This window comes from Chenopodium album, chromosome 25 (assembly GCF_948465745.1).
Source record: "Chenopodium album chromosome 25, dcCheAlbu1.1, whole genome shotgun sequence".
NCBI lineage: Eukaryota > Viridiplantae > Streptophyta > Magnoliopsida > Caryophyllales > Amaranthaceae > Chenopodium > Chenopodium album.
The window spans coordinates 12,815,140-12,838,624 of record NC_137858.1 but is presented as its reverse complement, the minus strand read 5'-3'; the positions used below and the strand labels follow the sequence as shown (position 1 = coordinate 12,838,624).

Here is a 23,485-nt window from a genome sequence, read left to right as displayed (position 1 = left end):
TGGGATTTCCAAAGCAAATCCAAAATATGGCTTATCCGCCATTATCCGCTCCCCACTTCCCAAAAATCACAAACAAGCCCTTTCCGACCCAAATTGGAATGCTGCGATGAGTGATGAATATAGTGCTTTAATTGAAACGGGGACATGGGAATTGGTTCCTAGGCCTACGGGGGTGAACATTGTTAATTGTATGTGGTTATATCGTCACAAATTGAAAGCTAATGGTGATCTTGAAAGACACAAAGCTCGTTTAGTTTGTGATGGCAGGTCTCAGATTGAAGGTGTCGACTGTGATGAGACGTTCAGTCCGGTTGTTAAGCCGGCTACTATTCAAACAGTGTTGAGTTTGGCTATGGTTCGTAAGTGGTCTATTCATCAACTTAATGTCAAAAATGCCTTTTTACATGGTGATTTAAAAGAGTGTGTTTATATGCATCAACCCCCTGGTTTTGTTGATAAGAGATTTCCAGGCTATGTTTGCAGACTTCGCAAGGCTCTATATGGCCTCAAGCAAGCTCCGAGAGCTTGGTACCAGCGATTTGCTAATTATCTTTTGCAGATGGGGTTTGTCATTGCTAAAATGGATAATTCCTTATTTATTTTCCGACATGGGAAAGACATGGCATATTTACTTCTATATGTTGATGATATTGTGTTGGTTACATCCTCAGATAAACTACGTGAGAGCATTATCACTCACTTACGGAAAGGGTTTCCGATGACTGACTTAGGTCCTCTGAATTATTTTCTAGGTATTGCTGTTACTCGTACTCCTTCATACTTGTTTATGTCACAGCAAAAATATGCACAGGAAATTCTTGAGCGTGCAGGTATGAGTAGTTGTAAACCTGCACAAACTCCAGTGGATACTCAATCCAAGCTCAGTGCAGACGCTGGACCTAAGTTTCATGATCCAACACTCTATCGTAGTCTTGCAGGTGCATTGCAGTACCTCACTTTTACTCGCCCTGATATAACTTATGCAGTTTAGCAGGTTTGTCTATTTATGCATGATCCCAGAGTGGCTCATTATGATGCATTGAAACGGATTCTGCGTTATGTTCAGGGTACCATTGATCACGGGTTACACTTATATCCTTCATCTCCTACAAACTTGATTACTTATACTGATGCTGATTGGGGTGGGTGCCCGGACACTCGTCGTTCGACCTCGGGATATTGTTGTTTTCTTGGGGACAATCTCATTTCCTGGTCTTCGAAGCGTCAACCTACTCTTTCTAAATCAAGTGCAGAGGCAGAATACAGAGGCGTCGCAAATGTTGTTGCCGAGGCTTGTTGGCTTCGTAATCTTCTTTTGGAGTTACATTGTCCTCTCCGTCAGGCTACTATTGTTTATTGTGATAATGTCAGTGCAATATATTTATCTCATAATCCCGTACAGCACCAACGCACCAAGCACGTCGAAATGGACATTCATTTCGTTCGAGAAAAGGTGGCGTTGGGTCAAGTACGGGTCTTGCATGTACCATCTCGCTATCAGTTTGCTGACATCTTCACGAAAGGCCTACCTCGACAACTATTTTTAGAGTTCAGATCCAGTCTCAGCGTACGCCCTCCTCCCGCTACGACTGCGGGGGTGTGATAGAATATACGATAGATATTCAAGCTATTCTGTTATAGTAGGAGATATATTTTGTGAATATTTGTAAATATCTTTTGAGATTCCTAATGTGATTAGGACTCACGATTGTAACCCTATATATATTGATTAATGAAATACACTCCAATCTGAGGAGTTTTGAGTATCTAACAGTTAGTATGAAGTACTTAATAGATAAGAAACGAATGTAGTATTTTATAATTAAGAGTATAGACTAGTAGACCTATTTACTTTTTCACCCAAAACAATTTTAATAAAAACGTTTTTCGAAGTTGGGCTACTTCTCCTGGGCCGACTTTTTGTCAGGCTTCTGTTTCTTGGCCTGAACTGTGGCATATCTGGCCCATTATCAGATCTTTAGTTATAACCATACTAGGTTAAGTCCCGTGCCATGCACGGTAATTTTTAAAACTTAATACTTATCATTAATTTAGCATTATTATTTACTTATAAAAAATTAAACCTAATAGCAAAATAGGATAAAAGTTCTGTAATTACAAAAAAATTTAAAAAAATTGATCACACTAAAGAAAATAGAGAGAATGCGAGTGAGGGATAGCTCAAGTGGTTAGAGCTTCCTCCCGGTTCCAGGAGATCTTGGGATCGATTCTTACCCCCCGCCCTTGTGGCTCTCTTAACACACACAAAAAAAATAAAAAAAATGTAAAAAATAAAACAGAACAAATAATATATACACAACTAATAAAAATAACAATGATATACATCATTAAGTTATAGATAGAACACAAATATTGCAATTAAAAAACTATATATATATATATATATATATATGTATATATGTATGTATATATATATATTTATACATATATATATATATACATATACATACATATACATACATATATATATACATACATATATATATACATACATATATATACATACATATATATACATGTATATATATAAAAAAAAAAAAAAAACTTTTGGAGGGAAAATTTTTAACCAGGAGATGACATGTGTCATTCCTGGTTTCGCCTTTAGTATAAAATTATAAATTGCAGTTGTTGCTTCACTTGTTAAGTTAATTTTTTTTTTTATAATATTAATTAGTTTTATTTTATTTTATTTTTTATTTTTTAGGAAAACTTGGAAAGTTTAATTGTGATTATATTGCAAACATAAAATAAGGTTCTATGTTGCCCGAATCTAAGTTTTATATTTTTTTTTATGGAAAATTTGCCAATTACAGCCATTTAAAGTTTGTATTTTATAAATTACAGCCCTTTTAAGAAAAAATTTGCAAATTACAGTCCAAAAATTCTTATAAATTGTAAAATACAACCCAATTTAACTTTTCTTTCGGTATGTGTGTCAAAAAATATTTGGTTAAGGTTTTAGGGGACATTTTAGTCCTCAAGGATCCTAATTGAGCTCAGCAAAAAAATAACGTAACTGCCTCGTTTTGCGTAAAAAAATGTATCGATTTGTTAGCAACTTTTTTTTGTGTAAAAATGAGGCACTTCCGTTAATATTTTGCTAATTCCGAGCTCAATTTGGTTCCTTAAAAACTAAATTGGCCGCTAAAACCTTAATCGAACATTTTTCGACACGCGAACCGATGAAAAAATTGAATTAAATTGCAATTTACAATTTATAACAACTTTTGTGCTGCAATTTGCAAAATACTAACTTTAAATGGCTGCAATTTGAAAATTGTCCTCCTTTACATATTTTCATGCACATGTTTGAGTTTATCAATATATTCAGGTGTATCATAAATTGACTCGACAGTGATGTAACATCTAAATTGATTCCAGAGCTAATTCTAGCCCAGTTTTGTAATGTTATTAACTTGTGGTGGCTAGACTATTATTTTTTGTTTGAAATCTACGAGTAAAATTATAATGACTTATCAATAATCAACCAAATATAATCAAATTATTGAAAGGACTCAACCCAAATTAATTCAATACTCAATTGATACAATCTGATACGTATCTACTATCTAGTACGTACCTTAAGTGACCCAACCAAAATACCTGATACCTATTTGACATGACTCAATGTGCTCCTAATTTCTGATTGGTTTGATTTGATATGTACCTATACCCAATTGACCAAAGTCGAAAGATAGGTACCTATATAACACCCAAAAGACTTAAACTTGTAACTACCCAAGATAATCCAATAAAACAACTTTATTAAATTAAACTCGACTCAAACAAGATCCGAACTAATTGTTTAAAACCTGATTGTACTTATTACAACCTAATAATATATGTTTGACTCATCCAAATCCGAATAATTATTAATCCATCCAACCCTGATAATTTAGCCAAATACCAACTTGTCCATTCCTACACAAATTGGCACCTTTATTCACATCTCATTTGGGCATTGTAACATGTCACTCAACCCTAAAATATGTTTCATCATAAAAGTACTATATAAATACATGTGAATATCTAACATGTCACTCAACCCTAAAATATGTTTCATCATAAAAGTACTATATAAATACATGTGAATATCAAGTTATATTATTACCCTACATTAAAGATAAAGAAAGTTTGATTGTTTACGACTTTACAAGTATAAAATATGTTCAATTCTGTTCTAAAATCAATATGATGAGTTATAATCAAGGTTAATTATTTTTTGCCTTTTCATTTCCAATAATGTAAAATTGTGCTTCTAATATTCTATGACTCACTTGTCAGTTGTCAATAAAGTGTTAACACCACACATATTTTGTATTCGTTTTGGTAACCCCATCACACCCTCAATTTAATTATTTATCAACTCAAAACCCATCAACCCATATAACTTAATCCGACCCAACTAGACAATTTGATCAAAACACTAGCTATTAATCTTCATCGACCCGCATAATAACCAAACCTAACCATTAATCTATTTTTTTTCAAACTTGATAAGGAAGATCATAATATCATATAGAGTAACAAGTAAAAACACCAAGAGAAACAACATGTACATTTCCTTGGAAAACAAAACACCAACAAGTATACTATAGTATAAATATGACAGTAACACCCAAATGCCAATTCACTCTAGCTGTACCTGTATGGGTGTACATACATTTATCATCCACATATATTTCACGTCAACTTTGTCTAGTCATCTACTCGTCTCTAATTATTTATTAGCTTTATTTTTTAAGGTAAGGAGAAAGGCCCTGATTAGACCTCAACACTTACGATTCTTTTTAAATTAGTCCATTATTTGCGGGTCAGACCCTTTGAAAGTGAGGGAAAAAAGTAAAGGAATAAAAGATCTCCACCTTCAAAGCGTTGGTGATCAAACCCCTAACCCGCCTCAAGATTAGAAGGTGCAGTCTTTCCCATTAAACCAAGTACAGCTTGATATCTAGTCATCTCTAATAAACAAGTGATTAATTTAATCAAATCCGATTAAGGCCTTAATTTCTCAAGCTGGTAATCTTCCTAATTTCTAATCCTTAATTCAATGACATTAATGAGGCGAAATTGAGGCCTAAGGTCTGCTATTCAACGGACAGAATCCCTAGTCAGATTACCGCTCCCCCGTGCACCGTTATACGTACGCTTTCATATACCTCCACATGACAATCAGATTCCCTTTCCTTTCTATTCCTTATTTTTTATTGTTTGTTTCCTTCTATTCCCTTTCTTTATTATTTGTTTTCTTCTATTCCTTTTTTTTATCATTATATTTCTTCTATTCCTTTGACTATTATATCCCCCAGCTTTCCTTTATTTCTGTTCCCTTTTCCTTGGTTTTAGTTCCCATTCTTCTTAATTACAATCTAATTAATCTTTCTTTCTATTCAATTCCCTATCTTTTACTTCATCTCATTCTTATCATTATCACCTTCTCTCTAACCAAAGGGTAAGGTGTTTTTTTTTTTGCCTCCATCTACTAATCTTTTTCATTCTTTGATTTCTTTCTTTGGTGATTTTGATTGATTCTGAAGTAACGTAACGTGTTGTTGTTATGTCATGCATGTTATGACCCATTTCTTGTTCCTACTTTTCAGTGATTTTTTAGGTTGGTTGAGTATATTGAACTACTAGACGAACAAGGTTATTACAATGATGCCTGGAAATGGTGGTAATGGCCAAATCTCCGTTCCTCCAGGGTTTCGCTTTCATCCAACTGATGAAGAGCTACTATACTATTATTTGAAGAAGAAGGTTTCTTATGAAGCTATTGATCTTGATGTTATTAGAGAAGTTGACCTTAACAAGCTTGAACCATGGGATCTCAAAGGTTAGTTATATTACTTAATATACATATCACATACACACCTTCTTTAATTTTCATTTTTATTTGCTTACAAGTACAAAAATCTTGACTTATTATAACGTGGTTTTAGGTCTTTCCTTTAGAATATCTTGGATAATATAAACTTATGTAGAGATATTTTAGGGATAATAATCTTATAAAGTTATAAAAAATCGAATACTAAGACTTAAGATTATTTGAGCTTGAAGCTCATCGATCATCATGTTTGTTGTTGCATGATATAGTAGAGCGCTTATCAAATTCCAAAAAAATTGGAAAAAATACATCAGATTTAAGCTTTCGAATTTTTGTAGGGCTTATTAACTTATAATCGATTGAATATTAATAGCTAATTAAGATTTGAGCATAAAATAATCATCATCTTGGTGAGTAGTTGCATGGTATATACTCTAATCTTAATCATAATATTATGTTTTCTTTTTTTTATTTTTTTTATTCATCTACATCAAAAAATAGCAACATGATATAGGACGAACTAGGGTTCTAACTCCTAGATACTTTGGATCCGATACCACCAACTTTTATTCATTTATTTTTAATTCTTTGCACAAGTTCATACGGAGTTAGCTAGTTCATAAATTAAAAAAATGAAACTCAATAATATTTTGGAGGTTATGATCCCAAACCATAGGTTTCATCAACCCGCTAAATAAGACTTTTATTTGATAGATGAACTCATTGACATTTGCTAATACAATATTTTTTAAACAGGTTTAACTTTGCATGGGCATCTCGAGGGCTTCTTAGTTAATCATATAGTATTTTGTAAAAGTCGTACATAGAAAGTGATTTTTAAATTTTAATTCTAAAGAAAAAAAAAATATGTTTCTTAAGTTCTTATGCTCTTGTTCACTTCATCATATATTATAGATCTATAGTGCTACATGATTCGAATTGGATCTTTGTAATACAATAAGTTTTATATTAAAAAGATATAGAAATGACAAACAAGTTGTTCGGATTAAATCATATTTAGTTTGGCCATATTCAATGGCTGACCATTCAGTACTAACAAATTGAAAACTGTATTTATTATAGAAAACGACGAATATTATTGAAATAAATTTCATATTGAATTAGGTCGAGTGAAGTTCAAGCATGTTGTTCATTTTTGGGTAGCAATATGTTATGTGATTATATTCTAGACAAGTTTTTCTAGCATGTTAGAAGATCTCTATTTTGGCCGCTTCTACAGAGTTATGCTAATACCATGCATATAATGTTGTTATACAGATAGATGCAGGATAGGTTCAGGACCTCAAAATGAATGGTACTTCTTTAGCCACAAGGACAAAAAGTATCCAACCGGTACACGAACAAACCGTGCCACGGCAGCCGGATTTTGGAAAGCCACCGGGAGAGACAAGGCAATCTACCTTGGCAACAATGCAAAGCGAATCGGCATGAGGAAAACCTTAGTGTTCTACACCGGACGTGCTCCTCATGGTCACAAGACGGATTGGATCATGCATGAATACCGACTCAATGATGAAGATCCTCAACTTCAGGTATGTAGGTTTAATTTTATTAATTAACTACTTTTTATTCATAAAAATTGATATAGATTAAAGCAAGATTACAGCTAGCGTTTTTGAGCTTATCAATAATTGAGGTTTACTTTTAACTTTTTAAGGGTTGGAGTAAGGATTAATCTTATTATTGCACGTTGGAACTTGTTTGTACTGCCATAGATAAATACGTTTTGACGTTTATGTAAAGTTATAACACAAATCAAAGAGACTTTCACTATTTCATCAACCTAGCTAGAAAATTTTTCTTATTGTAATCATTCATCATATTTCGTATCCAAGTGTGTTCACTTAAGCTTCAATTAAGTTTATTTGTACGCGTTTTTCATTGTGTCATCATACGTACCAAAAATGAAATTGTTTACAACTAGATATAGATCCATGATGTTTTTCAAAAAAAAAAAAAAAAAAAAAAAACAGATATAGATCCATGATTTAGGGGTTGTAATCGTGCACATATATGTAACCAGGTACACGTACTAAGGACGACATACTAAAATGTATGTTCCCCTTAAAGTGGCAGATCCAAGAATTAAATTTGAGTTATTAATAACTGTCATTTTTATATTACTTTAAACAAAAAAATGAGGTAGTTGATACGTCTTGTTGAAAGTCAAAAAAAAAAAAAAGGTTTATTAATTAATAAGTTGTATCTCCATAATTCATTTAACCCTATAGACAATCTAGCTATATGCTTGCAACTAATTTGTGGTGGTTTTCTTTCATTGTTTTAGCAAGAAGATGGATGGGTGGTGTGCCGAGTCTTCAAGAAGAAGAACCATGGAAGAGGTTTACACTCTGAACTACAACACGAAGACGATTACGATAATACCAACCCTACAAATAATCACCCCACCTCAAGCCACATGATAAAGCCAAGCACCAACCCTACTACTTCTACAACCTTATTCCCACCAAGGCAACATGGTTACAACGTCCAACCCTTAATGTTTCCTAACAACTACTATAACCCCGATTACACTTTCGATGGCGCTATGCACCTCCCACAGCTGGCTAGCTCCGACACATTATCAGCCGCCGGTGGTAGCACTCTCTTTACTACCATGGATAATATACTGAGACTAAGTACCTCCGCTGGAGGACTTATAAACACACAACAATTGTTAGCTAATGGCGGCGAGTGGGGGTTCTTGGATAAGCTTCTTGCAAATTATCAAAGCTTGGACCAACATCAACAACAACAACAACAAGATCCATCACATAACAAGATTGTAGCCGGCGCTGTAGCAAACCATGATATCCTAGGAATGAGCTCAACTAGTGCTCTTCAACTTCAACAACATAAGTTTTGTTAAGGGTTTTTGAAAGATTGTGTAACCTTGAAACAAAGGGCAAGCGTTTATAGACTTTAATGCAATCAGTCTGTATTTATTCATTTGCTTCATTCTACTATAGTCTAATAAACTTCTGTAGGAATTCATAGTTTTATAGATATTGTTTGCTATGCCTTTTTACTCCCTATGGTTTTTGATGATTGTTCCATTTTTTACTTTTAAGGCCAAAAATTACATACTTTGACCATAACTTATCCCTAAATACTTCTTTCATTCTTTTTTGTATAGTTGACGTATTTTGATTTTTGATACTGCACCTGCTTTATTTTGACTAGTGATTGTAATATTAAATTACGATAAAACAGGTATTTATGTAAGATTTATTATATTCGTCAACGAATATAATAAAAATATATATCAATTTTTTTTAATATAATCTTCACTTACTAATACATAAATATTTAAGTTGCTGAACTTATGCGACAAACTTGTTAACAAAAAGTGTCAACTTTACAAGAATGTACGAAGGAAGGAAGTACTGTATATATTAAACGCGGGTCTGGGCCGCACCCGCAAACCAAGAGAGAGAGTTCATTTCACAAGTCTAAGGAGGTTCCATCCCAAAACCATATGGCAATAGGAGGACGGAGTAGCCCCTTAGCCTTATAAAGTGTTTAACTCCCTCTTCTTCAATCAATGTGGGACACTTACATGTGGTGATACACTTCAACAGTATATATGTAAGATAGTTTTATAAGGAATACGATAATTTTTCAACCAAGTTGCTATGCTTTGATCAAGAACATTGAATTTAAAAGCATTTAATCAAGACCATGCATTCAATGATACATACACACGTAGTACATATTACTGTTGGCTCACTAAGTTAAACAATCACGATTCTTAATGAGTAAATAATTTCTTTGATTATATCAAATCAAACCCACTTCAAAGTTTGATTAGCTACCTTCAGAAGCTCGATCAATGATTGATTGCCTTAATTAAATATAAAATAATACTCGTTTATCTTTGATTGAAGTTAAACTTGTTGCTCATAATATACGTTTCCTTCTTTATAGAAATTAACAGATAGGTACTCGATCAGTATTACTAAAAAATAATGTACGTAGCTAGCATGGTAAACGGACATAAACAATGTACTGAATTTGAGTGCAAGAAAAGCATCATATGATGGACTTGATGGTCGATAACAATCGACATATATATCCTAATCGACATTGTAAATAGATATTTAAACCTTGTTATCTTCAATCACCTGTTTTTTATTAGTCGATATAGCTTTTGGTATTTGTCACAATACATCACAATTTTTTATTTTTCAAAGTTAACAATCGAATATAAGATCTACTTTAACATGTATCTCTATCTAAAAAAATGTTCTTTTGAAAAACAAAAAGAGTACAAAAGATCATCAAAAGGCATTAGAATTTGTGAAAACCAATGGTAGTCACAACAAAAAGTCTAAAAGTATTATCTACGTTTTAGAAGAGAGATAAAGACTAAGGTACTCATTATAATATAAACGGATCAGGATATGGTCCATTCAAAAAAAAAACAAAAAAAAAAAAAAAAAAAAAAAAAATTATAAACGGGTCAGGATATGGGCCTAGGCCCTAGAAAATGAACAAGAAGAAAAACAAAGAGACAAATCAATCAAATGCCTTCTGCAGCTTGCTGCATTTTTTTTTAAAATAAAGCCCAACACAAAACGCTTATATAAAGAAGCCATTAGCTACGTTAACCGTTCACTAATTAGGCCCATTAAAAGCTTAATAAATATGAAAAGCTTAATTCTATGATGTACTCCCTCTATCTCAAGCATTGTATTACTTCTAATTTTCATCATTTTGAGTGGACTCATTTGTCAAAGTATAGATTTGAAAATCAATGATTTATTTTTCTCTTCGTTTCATTTAGTGTTCATGTTTTGATTTCTATACAGTTTTGAATATATATATTATAATTAAGTACTCCAATACTCCATATTAGATTTCATTTGTTACGAATTTGGGACTAGTCGACAGATTATAAATACAAAATAAATCTGAAAATCACTACAGTAATAATTTAATCTATAGAAGCAAACATACATTTCAAGTAACCAAGTTTATTTGTAAATCATTGTTAATCTACATTGCAAATCATTGGACTAAATATATAATTTTGATATATAGTCGTGTCAAGTAAATAAGTAATACATGAAAATTTGGAATTTATTTTATATCAGACCAATTATGTGTCACAAAAAAAAAAAAAAATCTTAATTTTCTCTTGTCGCTTGTACTACAAAAAAAATTTCATTTCTTCTTTGACTTGAGTCCACATAATATTATAATGCTTTCCTTTTTCTCTGTTATTGTTTAATGTTATCTTCTTAGTACTCCGTATAATATAATATTCACCACCTAATTTTATAATTCACTTATACGGTTATACCAAACAAAATCCCATCACCAACCATCTTATAAAACCATTTGCCTAAGAGAAATGAGAAGTTTTCTATAGAATGAAAAGAGTACCTAAACTTTTATTCTGACAGATTTTAGTGAATGAATATTTCTGTGTATTTCATTAGCCTTTGCACAAGATATATATATACACCCTAACAAAAGAGATTAGGCCTTATAAACATAAATCGGCCCATTAACTAAATACAATACTAAGTATAATATTAGGCCTCAACACCCCCCCTCAAGTTGGAGCATGCAAGTCACAAATGCCCAACTTGCCTAGAAGATACAAGAATTGTTGCTTGCCGAGAGCTTTAGTAAATATATCCGCGAGTTGGTCCGTTGTCTTCACATAAGACGGACTAATGATACCGTCCTGAATCGCATCACGAAGATAATAACAATCCACCTCAATATGCTTGGTACGCTCATGGAAAACAGGATTCTGCGCAATATACAAAGCAGATTGATTGTCACAAAACAAACTCATAGCACGGGGATGCGAAACACCCAAACTCAGAAGAAGAGCCTTCAACCATTTCAACTCATCAGTGGTTTTAGATATTGAACGGAACTCGGCCTCTGAAGAAGACTTAGCAACGGTATCCTGCTTCTTAGTTTTCCAAGAAATAGGAGAACCACCAAGAAATACCAACCAACCCGTAATGGAACGTCTCGTCAAAGGACAACTAGCCCAATCTGAGTCACACCAACCTGTAATATGCAAATCACACTCTGCACTCATTAGGATTCCCTGACCCGGACACCCTTTCAAGTAACGCACCGTACGAAGAGCGGCCTCCCAATGATCCTGTCGCGGTTGATGCATGAATTGAGACAAAATATGAACCGCATAAGCCAAATCAGGTCTAGTGAACGATAAATAAATCAAACGACCCACAAGACGCCGATACATTTCAGGGTCAAGAATAAGAGGGGACTCTGATTTAGCTAGAGTATGATTCTGCTCAATAGGAGTGCCTGCCGGACGGGCCCCTAACAACCCCGACTCTGCAATAATATCAAGTGTATATTTCCGTTGACATAAGAATATGCCTTCCGGACTCCTCGCAACCTCAATACCAAGAAAGTACTTCAACACACCCAAATCTTTCATATGAAAACAGTCACTCAAGTATGATTTGAATGTAGAGATAGCAGAAGAATCATTACCAGAGATAATCAAATCATCAACATACACCAGAACACTAAGTTGAACAGACCCAGATTGCAGAGTAAACAAAGAGTAATCAGAGTACGATTGCAAGAAACCATACCTCTTAAGAGAACCGGCTAATTTAGAAAACCAACAACGAGGTGCTTGTCTGAGACCATACAAAGACTTCTGAAGACGAAAAACCATTCCAGGTTTGGTGCCATGAAAGCCAGGGGGAGGCTTCATATACACCTCCTCATCGAGATCGCCATGAAGAAAAGCATTGTGAACATCCATCTGATGCAATTCCCAATTTTTCGCCGCAGCAACAGCTAAGAAAGCACGAACAGTGACCATCTTAGCAACAGGAGCAAATGTTTCATTGTAGTCAACACCCTCAACCTGATGATTACCAAAGATCACAAGACGAGCTTTTAATCGTTTAATCGTTCCGTCGGAATTATGCTTCACCTTATAAACCCATCTGCACCCGAGAGCCTTCTTACCCGGAGGTAATGATGTCATGACCCAAGTTTCATTATCTTCCAATGCAGATATTTCTTTTTGCATAGCCTCTTTCCAACCTTCATGTTGCATAGCCTCTTTAAAATTGCGAGGCTCAACTGCCGTATCTACTGCTGCAATAAAAGCACGGTGTCGCATAGAAAATTTATCACAATTCACAAAGTGTGCTAAGGGGTAAGGAGTACCTGAGGAGCTTGGAATTGGCGGTGAACTGTGAGAGATAGATGGACATGGAAGAGAAACAGTATGGGCCACATAATCACGGTGCCAACCCGGAGGATGTCTATGCCTCTGACTACGATCCAAATCCAAAGAAGAGGTAGAGGAGGGGTTCGGAGCAGCCTGTGCACTGCTGCCCGAAACAGTGGTGGAACCGGGCTGGGGGCTGCTGTCCGGAACAGTGGCAGTCGCAGACTGCTGGCTGCTGTCCGGAACAGTGGCAGTAGCAGACTGCTCCGCAGGGCAGCCGCGGCCAGCAGTGGACACCGCAGGAGGGCTGCGGTCCACGCTGCCAGTAGCAGCGGTTTGAGCAGCCTCGGCAGAGCTATGAACAGCAGTAAGTGGCGGTGCAGGGCTGGTAGGATGGTGAGTGTTATCGGGGTTGAGGGAGCCCTCACCAACCTCTAGCACGTGCTCAAGATCATCCAGAAAATCAATATCAACACTAACATTGTTGTTAGACTCATCATCCGTGCCCAAATGAGAATCCGCAACCCCAACATTATCCACAAATGGAAACTCATGTTCATAAAACTTGACATCACGCGAAACAAAAATGTCACCCGATTCCAAGTCATACAATTTCCAACCCTTTTTACCGTGAGGATAGCCAACAAATACACACTTCCGGCTCCGTGGAGCAAATTTATCACCCTTAGCTTTTTGATTGTGAGCAAAACAAAGACACCCAAACACTCGTAAAACATCAAAATTAGGTGGCTTATCAAAGAGTAATTCGAAAGGGGTTTTATTAGCTAGCAGACGAGAGGGGGTATGATTTATTAAATAAACCGCCCCAAGGACACACTCTCCCCAAAAACTGACAGGCAAATTTCCCTGAAACATTAAAGCACGACTCACATTTAAGATATGTTGGTGTTTACGCTCTACCCGGCCATTTTGTTGTGGTGTACCAACACAAGAGGTTTGAAAAAGAATGCCATGTTCATCAAAAAACGGAATCATGTGTTTAAATTCCGTCCCATTATCACTCCGAACACATTTCACAGTTGCATCAAATTGGCATTTTATCATAGCAAAGAAAGAGCAAAAAGAAGAGTAAACTTCAGTTTTATCATTCAATAAATAAACCCAAACACCTCTTGAAAAATCATCAACAATTGTCAAAAAATAACGTGCACCACAAGAAGAAGGAGTTTTATACGACCCCCACAAATCACAATGTATCAGCTCAAAATTACGACTAGCTCTACTATCACTAGTAGGAAAACTATCACGAGTTTGCTTAGCTTGCGGACAAATTTCACAAGCTTTATTCAAATATTTGCTACTAGAACTAGAACTAATAGCAGGAACTAACTTGACAATAGAATCCGACGGATGCCCCAGACGACGATGCCATAACTCAAAGGTGGATATCTCCGAAGAAGTCACCGCACATACTGTTGGAAGCCGCCGGAAGTAATATAGTCCATCTATCCGTTCACCGCCTCCAATCAGGCTCCTCGAGTGTTGGTCCTGTATAGCACACAAATAGTCAGTGAATTGGACAAAACAAGAAGAATCATCAATCATTTTCGAGACCGATATTAAGTTGCAATTTAATTGGGGAACAAAAAGAACATTCTCAAGAATAATTCTTTCGGTCAAATACACTCGGCCCTCCTTGGTAGCCATAGTTTGTGCACCATCCGGGAGCCCAACGGGACACGAAGATATGTCATGAACAGAAATCAAACAAGACTCATTCCCTGTGACGTGATGAGAGGCGCCGGTGTCTATAATCCAAGGCAAAGAACAAGACTCACCACTCAATTTTTCTTGTGGACGAGAAGCTGCCATATTCAACAAAATTCTCACATGTTCAGGCTGAAGAGCAGAGAGAGCAGAGAGATTGTCTTGCGAGAGAGGAGCAGCATCACCCATGGAGCAGCCCACGGCATTAGCACGCGCCGTGGGTTTGCTCGAGTCCCACACAGCAGCAGAGTTTGACGAGACAGAGGAGCGGTGGGCAGGAACAGCAGCAGCATTAGACAAAGCAGGGGCTGCCCCCTTCCTCCCGTATTTTTCAACCCACCAGAGAGGGTAGCCGTGTAACATAAAACACCCCGAGTTATCATGACCCGAGCGCTTGCAATGGGAGCAAGAAAGCTTGGATTTATCCACACGAGGAGTGGATTGAAATTGCTTACGTTCAGCCGAAGGAAGAGCAAACACATGGGCATCCTCCTTTGCCGTATGTGCCTTAGCTTGAGCAATGCTACGAGAGCGTTCCTCTTGGAGGAAAGCTTGAAACGCGCGATCAATGGTCACAGGGGGCTGTTGAGATAAGAGATTAGTCCGCACCATCGCAAAACGATCATCATCTACACCAATTAAAAATTGATGTAATCTTTCTTCTTCCTTATCTAACTCATACTTGGCAGCCACATTGCAAGTACACAGACCACATTCACAGCCGTGTGGTGGTTTAAGGCGAGCAAGATCATCGAATAAGCCCATCAGAGTATTGTAGTAGTCCTCAATGCTCATGTGTGGGGACTGCTTGCACAGAGTAATAGCAGACCGTAGCTGTTGGAGACGTGGACCATTAGCCTCACAAAAACGCTTCTCCAAATAGTCCCACAATTTCTTAGCTTCATCAAAATAAGGCATGGAGGCAGCAAGTTTCGGTTCAACAGCCCTTAAAAGCCAAGACACGAGCATGGAATTCACAGTTTCCCAATCTAGCGTCTTCCTCTTTTCAATTGGTTTGTTAATTGTGCCATCAATAAATCCAAATTTCCTCCTAGATTTCAAAGATAAGGTAATAGCCCTAGACCATGCCAAATAGTTATCACCCTTCAAGATGACATGAGTTATCAAATTACCGGGTTGATCACCCGAACCAAGATAGAAAGGAGACGAAGGATCAATTTTACCCTCTTCCCCCATTGTAGTGATGAATCCGATAGAGACAAATAAAGGTAATTAGAGATAAGTAGAGATGATTAGAGGAGATTAGAGATAATTAGAGCAGAAAAGTAGAGAAAAAAAAATTCAGTGATTTAGGGTTTAGCGTTGTGTAGCTCCGATACCATGACAGATTTTAGTGAATGAATATTTCTGTGTATTTCATTAGCCTTTGCACAAGATATATATATATACACCCTAACAAAAGAGATTAGGCCTTATAAACATAAATCGGCCCATTAACTAAATACAATACTAAGTACAATATTAGGCCTCAACATATTCATCTTTATAAATTAATATAAAATTATTCAATATAAAACTAAGTAGTAATCATCATGCATTGTACGGGTCCTAAACGATTTTCAACGTAACACCCACGACCCACTTATTACTTCTGAGTTGGAATACTTTGCTCATTCCTAAAAAAATTATCAGGATCAACCAAAGTCTTGACCTTCACTAACCTATCAAAATTTCCCTTAAAATACTTCCTACCATAAACTTCCCCTTCTTGGTAAGTCCCATTATGACTAACACCAATATCAACATCCCTATAATTAAAATAAGCACCTCTTGGATTCTTTGAAACAAAAGGTGTCATAAAATTATGAAGCTCCCTAATCAACCCAATATGTTTATCACTAGCCTCTTGCCCTGCATCATGCCAACTGTTAGAGTATTGAATCTTAAACAAGTTCCCCTTCCTATGAGGGAACGGCGTCTCCGTCACCGGAACCTCATTCATTCTTCCACCATAAGAGTTGAATACCAACCCTGGTTGTGCCAAAGTAACAATCTTATTCCACATTTGCTTCAACTGTAATATTGTCATCGGTGTTTGCACGTAGTCCGATTTTCGCTTCGAATAGTTAGCTGTGAAGGTCCTGTTTAACAATACTTCAGGTTTAGTATTGTTGTCGAAATTTGCCCAATACAATGTTGATTTACCCCAAGTCATTTCCTTGCAATCCTCCTTTTTTAACCCAAGTTCAGGAAATTTACTGCCTAGTAGGGTAACTAATGTAGTAGAATCACCTAAATATAATGCCATGAATGTAACTCTGCCTGTACTTTTACCCTTAATCTGAGGGTCATTTACAGGCTGTAATAATAATCTGATAAATAAATTATGATCAATATCTTGCATTACAAATTGCCACTTGTGCACCAATTCTGTTGCATTATCTTTTAGGTAACGCTCGACGCTAAAAACCGTTACGATTTCTGGCACAGGCACAAGGTTTACGGTGAAGGAGACCACCACGCCGAAGCTAGCACCGCCACCGCCTCGTATAGCCCAAAACAAATCATCACCCATGGTGGAACGGTTTAAAATCCGGCCTTGTGCATCGACAACCGTGGCATCGATTATATGGTCAACGGATAAGCCGTGTTTTCTGATCATGTTGCCGTAACCACCACCGCTAACGTGGCCTCCTACACCCACGGTAGGGCAAACCCCGGCCGGAAACCCAAGGGTGTTGGATTTTTCTTGTATCCTATAGTAAAGTTCACCTAAAGTTGAACCGGCCTCAATGTAGGCGGTTGCGGCCTTAGGGTCTACTTCGATACGTCGAAGGTTTTGCATGTCGAGGATGACGAATGGGTGGTCCGAGGTGTAGGATAGACCATCGTAGTCATGGCCGCCACTACGGGTTTTGGTGTGGTGGCCGAGGTTGCGAGCGCATATGACGGTGGCGGATACTTGGGAGGGGTTAAAGGGTGTGATGATGAGTTGTGGTTTAGGTGTTGTTGGGTATGCAAACCTAAGGTTTCTAATGTAGGCTAATAAGATGGAATTGTAGTTTGGAGTTTGTTGTGAATAAAGAATATTTGTGATGTTTGTTGGTGAAATTGTTTGGTTTTTTAGGCATTGGAGGAAGTTGTCATATGTAGGATCTAAAGACAATGTTTGTGAAAATGAAGATAATAAGATTAGAACATAGCATGGAAATAGAAAGGAGTTGATGTATGTGCCCATTTTTGGTTTTGGACTAGTTACAAAAATAAATTTCATGCATTCTATGAAATTAAATAATGCTACAAAGTTATAAATGGATGGGTGTTATTTATTTATCTATTTATTTATTCTTTTGTTTGATCTCACAATCTTTGATATTAATAACATTCCTTAATTTTCTCCTTATCATTAGAGATTTTATAATAGTTGTAATTGTTAAGTTTAGCTATGTATAAAAATGTACAATTAAACTTGCTTTCTTTAATACTAATTTAATTAGTATTGTTTTGAAGGATTGTCTCATAAAATAAAATTAAACCTAGTGTACTTTTTGTTTGGTTAGATGAGATAACAATTAGTATTAGCTTTTCATGGACATATCATAAGCCCAAATTAGAATTGAAATGAATTTTACCACAAAGGCAAATACCTCTTGACATTTTTAGACCATATTTTAGTAATGGATGAAGAGTAGTTAACAACTTAACATTGATGCAAGACTAATTGAGCTAAAAATAAAGTAGATAGACTTGCTATACATATGGATAGGAGTGCTTTCATAATAAAGAGTTTACATATACCTTGTTTAAGATTGTGTTGTTTTGCTGATGAGAGCGAGTAGAACAAAGTTTATGCAAACCAATCAATCAATAATCAAATAATCAAAGTCATTTACTAAGCTATATGAACGTATATATATGTTTGGTTCGGGTGCTAAAAAATTTATTCTGCCACTAAGTCATTTACTAATAGTTGAAGTAACATTTTACTCTTTTTATTTTTAATTTTTTTAATTTTTTTTACTTATAATTACGCTGTTGAATATTTCATTATGGGATGATTAATTTAAGCTAGTCACAACTCACATGTTGTTGCTTATTATCTTAATTCAACTGGCACAAATTTTACTGAGAAACTGCGTGTATACTTATAATACGTATTGTATTAGTTACTAATTTGTTCAAAGTTGAACAGGAATATATCTTTCTCAAAAATGAATTAAAATTTTCTTTATCAATGCAATTATGATTGAGAGGGTTGCTAGATATTGAGTTTCGTGGATCTAGAGATGAGGAATTAGTGGACAGTCTTGTTTACACATTAACAAAGACTATATTATATGTTAACTTCATACAATGCTCAAGATACAGTGCGACAAGCAAGATCAAACAATGATGATGGTGTGCAAAGTAGTGAGTGAACATACACGCGTAAGTAAGGTCCCAAAAATAAAAGGGCCTTGAATCAAATTAAATTCTCCAATTTGGTAATGTATAACAACAAGAATATTAGTGGTAAGAGTGTTGTGCCTAGAGTTGATCAAAATAGTACATTTTGATTTTGAATTCGAATTGTACTGTACTAGTGAAGCAAGTACCAATTCTAAGAAATCGTATGAGCCTCATATATCCTGACCCTATATTTATTTTAGGTGAAGAAAACAAGTTATAACAACGGAGAGATATTTAAACTACTGTTGATCTAGTCATGAATCATGATTCCTTTTTAAGAACGAAATTTATTTGATGTAGTACCAAAACATCACATGATTTCATGTTCCATGTTTCGTACCAAGCCTTTCCATGTAATAAATAAGAATAATAAACTTGGTCTATGCTGGTTTTTTGTCTTCCAATTTTTTAAAGAATTGCAACTTTTAAGTCAGCGATCAACTCTTCATATCTCGTTGTGGTCACACCAGCCTCAGGTAGAAATCTCCCTTAATGTGAAATGTATGTGTATCATAGTATATGTACGAATTGAAGTATTGGATTACATTGGTAAGAGATTAAGATTATCATTGACTCTTGTGGCGGGTCAAGCAAAAATGCCTAGGAAAGATAGTTGATGTATAATAAAGAATTGAATGGTATGTACCATATTTGTTCTGTTCTTGTCTTCTTTAATTTGCTACAATAATGATTACGTCCTTCCTAGAAATTTGATTGTACCATTGAATGGCGTTAAAAATGTACACAACTACATTACTTTTCAAGAAAAGAAAAAAGTAACCAATCAATGTAAAATGCAACAAATTACCCCTAGACTAGCTAAAACCTCTTGCATTAATCATCAATGCACGACCAATAATATTTTTATTTTTTTATTTTTATTTTTTATTTTTTTGAGAAAAGACGACCAATAATATTGATTTCCCCTTTTACAATTATAAGGGGAAAAAACAACATAATTATAACCTTAAAAGATCCCGTCAAAAAAAAAAAAAAAACCTTAAAAGCTTCTTTTGTTTTTTACGGGAACCTTAAAAACTTTTCTATCTATATAGTAATCAACAATCTACAACTTTATAATATGTAAATACTTTATATAAACTAAAATCAGAAATTAAACATAATTTCTATTTATCTCCTATTGATTTCAAAGTCGGAATACTTTGCTCATTCCTAAAAAAATTATCAGGATCAACCAAAGTCTTAACTTTAACCAACCTATCAAAATTCCCCATAAAATACTTCCTACCATAAACTTCTCCTTCTTTGTAAGTCCAATTATGACTAACACCAATATCAACATCCCTATAATTAAAGTAAGCACCCCTAGGATTACTAGAAACATAAGGTGTCATAAAATCATGAAGCTCCCTAATCAACCCAATATTCTTATCATCATCCATTTTTCCTGCATCTTTCCAACTAATTGAGTATTGAATCTTAAACAAGTTCCCTCTCCTATGAGGAAATGGTGTTTCCGACGACGAAATCTCGTTCATTCTCCCACCATAAGAGTTAAATACCAACCCTGGTTTCGCCAAGGTAATCAACTTCCTCCATAGTAGATTCAACCCTACTTTAGTGATCGGTTTTTGTACATAATCCGATTTTCTCTTCGAGTAATTTGCCGAGTAGTTCCTACTTAAGAGAACTTCAGGGGATGTTTCGTTGTCGAAATTGGCCCAAAACAACGTTGATTTACCCCAACTCATTTCCAAGCAATCCTCCTTCTTAAGGCCAAGTTCAGGAAATTCTTTTTCTAATAAAGAATATAATGTACTTGAATTACCTAAATAAAGTGCTATAAAAGTAACTCTTCCTGTTTTTTTACCTTTATTTTGAGGATCACTTACTGGCTGTAATAATAATCTGATAAACAAATTATGATCAATATCTTTCATTAGTAACTGCCACTTGTAAACCAAATCCGTTGCATTTTCTCTAATAAACCGCTTAATGTTAAAAACCGTTACTTTTTCCGGTACTGGGACTAGTTTCACCGTGTAGGAAACTACAACGGCGAAACTAGCACCTCCGCCGCCTCGTATAGCCCAAAACAAGTCCTCACCCATGGTGGTCCGGTTCAAGATCCGACCCGTTGCGTCGACAACGGTGGCGTCGGTAATATGGTCTACGGACAATCCATGTTTTCTGATCATGTTGCCGTACCCGCCACCGCTAACGTGGCCTCCTACGCCCACTGTGGGGCACACTCCGGCCGGAAACCCGAATTTATTTGTTTTTATTTGAATGTTGTAGTAGAGTTCTCCTAGAGTTGAACCTGCCTCCATGTAGGCAGTTCCGGCTCTAGGGTCTACTACGATACGTCGTAAGTTTTTCATATCGAGGATGACGAATGGGATGTTGGAGATGTAGGATAGGCCATCGTAATCGTGGCCGCCACTACGGATTTTGAGTTGGTGGCCAAGGTTGCGAGCGCATACGACGGTGGCGGATACTTGGGAGGGGTTGTAGGGTGTGATTATGAGTTGTGGTTTTGGTGTTGTTGGGTATGTGAATCTAAGGTTTCGAATGTAGGCTTGTAGGATTGAATTGTAGTTTGTGTTTTGTTTTGAGTAGAGAATTTTGGGGATGTTTGTTGATGAAATTGATTGGTTTTTTAGGCATTGGAAGAAGTTATTGTATGTAGAATTGGAAGATGATGCTTGTGAGATTATGGAGAGTAAGATTAGAAGAAAATAGGGAAGTAGAAAAGAGTTGATATTTGTCTTCATTTTTTGCGGAATTTTAGGATGATTTGGTAATGGAATTTATGTTGTGTTTAATTTGCTATGCTGTGTTTTTATATTACTCGTAGCAGTTTTAGCACTAGTCAACGTGGTTTGAAATCTCTTTTGAGAAGAGTGATTTATTACTTTTTCCGTCCAAAGTACGTAGTACACCCATCTGATATCCTAAATATCTAGAATTTGTTAATATACACCCGGGTGTACTGTAAACTCAACAAATCCAAGCTTAGCGTTTGCTCTTCATTTGATAATTAAATAAAAAACAATCACCAATTCAAGATGAGAACAAAATACACATGGGTGTACGGTACACCCGAATGTATATAATAAGCTCTCCTAAATATTAGGTGATGTGATTTGTCAAGCCTTGGTCCAATTTGTGTTGCTTCTTAAGTACATGAATACATCCCACACAATGAGATAGATATGAGATGTCATATATCTCTCAGTATCTTAGTTATGTTATTATGGTATTTTATATCATTACATTGTGAATATCATTGATTTTTTTAATAGCAATTAATGTGTATCTTAATTTGCATCAAAAAAATGTGTATCTTAATGATTATATACATATTCAATATTCATCCGTATCTTTGCAATTATGTACATATTATCCTAGTAATTATGTTAACCTTTAATTCTTCTATACAACACTGGAAATATATGTATTAGTTCATGAATACTCCGTATTATCAAGCTTTCCAACATTAGTTAAATATTCTATCATTAATATATATATGAATTGCCATTCCTGATAATTTCCAAAAAAAAGTATATTCACATTTTATGTTCTATTATCATTACTCTTGAATTTTCATTTTCACATTACCAATCTCATTAATTACGACGTTTTACATTTTTCATAATTCTTCTTAATCATGATATCAATCCAGGACATGAATAGATGGATCCGTGAGAGGGTTGAGTAGTTGATTGGTCACATAAGTTGAAAAAAGGAAATGTAGAAAACGAGTGAGGAAAAAAAGATGAGATTGAGAGGCTAATACCCTACATTCGTGGCATTGTAAGGACAGAAAATTCAGAAAATTGAAATGAGGATATTGTGCACACTGCAAATTGTTACGTAGGGCCATATGAGACTAAGCTAGGGACTCAAAGAAAATTCAACACACAAATTCGAAGATAATATATTAGCATTGCAATGGTCTATGAGAGCGTATTATATACACTCGTGTGTACTGTATACTCATGAATATTTTGTTCTCATCTTGATAATTGTTTTTTTATTTAATTATCAAATGAAGATCAAACACTGACCTTGGATGTATGGTACACCCGGGTGTATATAACAATTCTAATGATCTATATCTAATTATCTACGTATTCATAGACTAAATATGTGTTCTTAAATAACCAAAACAAAAACAATGGAGCACTAATTTAAGATGACTAAGATCATATCATTACGAAATTGAATTGGAAACAAATTTCAATCTTTATTTTAAGGAGTTTTTACCCCTAAGATTGATATTGCTTATAAAATGAGTCCCCAGGCCATGACAAAAACTATAGCAACGA

General features: G+C 35.4%; 2 protein-coding genes and 1 pseudogene across 2 annotated transcripts; 1 reads left to right on the top strand and 2 right to left on the bottom strand.

Annotated features, from left to right (window-relative positions):
- Positions 1-5,636: 5,636 nt before the first annotated feature.
- LOC145613714 (protein SOMBRERO-like) lies at positions 5,637-8,735 on the top strand. Its single transcript, XM_081668788.1, has 3 exons — positions 5,637-5,854; positions 7,124-7,398; positions 8,154-8,735. The coding sequence occupies exons 1-3, from the start codon at positions 5,677-5,679 to the stop codon at positions 8,733-8,735; spliced, it is 1,035 nt and encodes a 344-aa protein (XP_081524914.1). The 5' UTR covers positions 5,637-5,676.
- Positions 8,736-16,389: 7,654 nt separating this feature from the next.
- On the bottom strand, positions 16,390-17,982 carry LOC145613713 (berberine bridge enzyme-like 21). The gene has a single exon (XM_081668787.1). The coding sequence runs from the start codon at positions 17,980-17,982 to the stop codon at positions 16,390-16,392; it is 1,593 nt and encodes a 530-aa protein (XP_081524913.1).
- Positions 17,983-20,049: 2,067 nt separating this feature from the next.
- Positions 20,050-22,014, bottom strand: LOC145614355 (berberine bridge enzyme-like 19 pseudogene; annotated as a pseudogene).
- Positions 22,015-23,485: the final 1,471 nt, after the last annotated feature.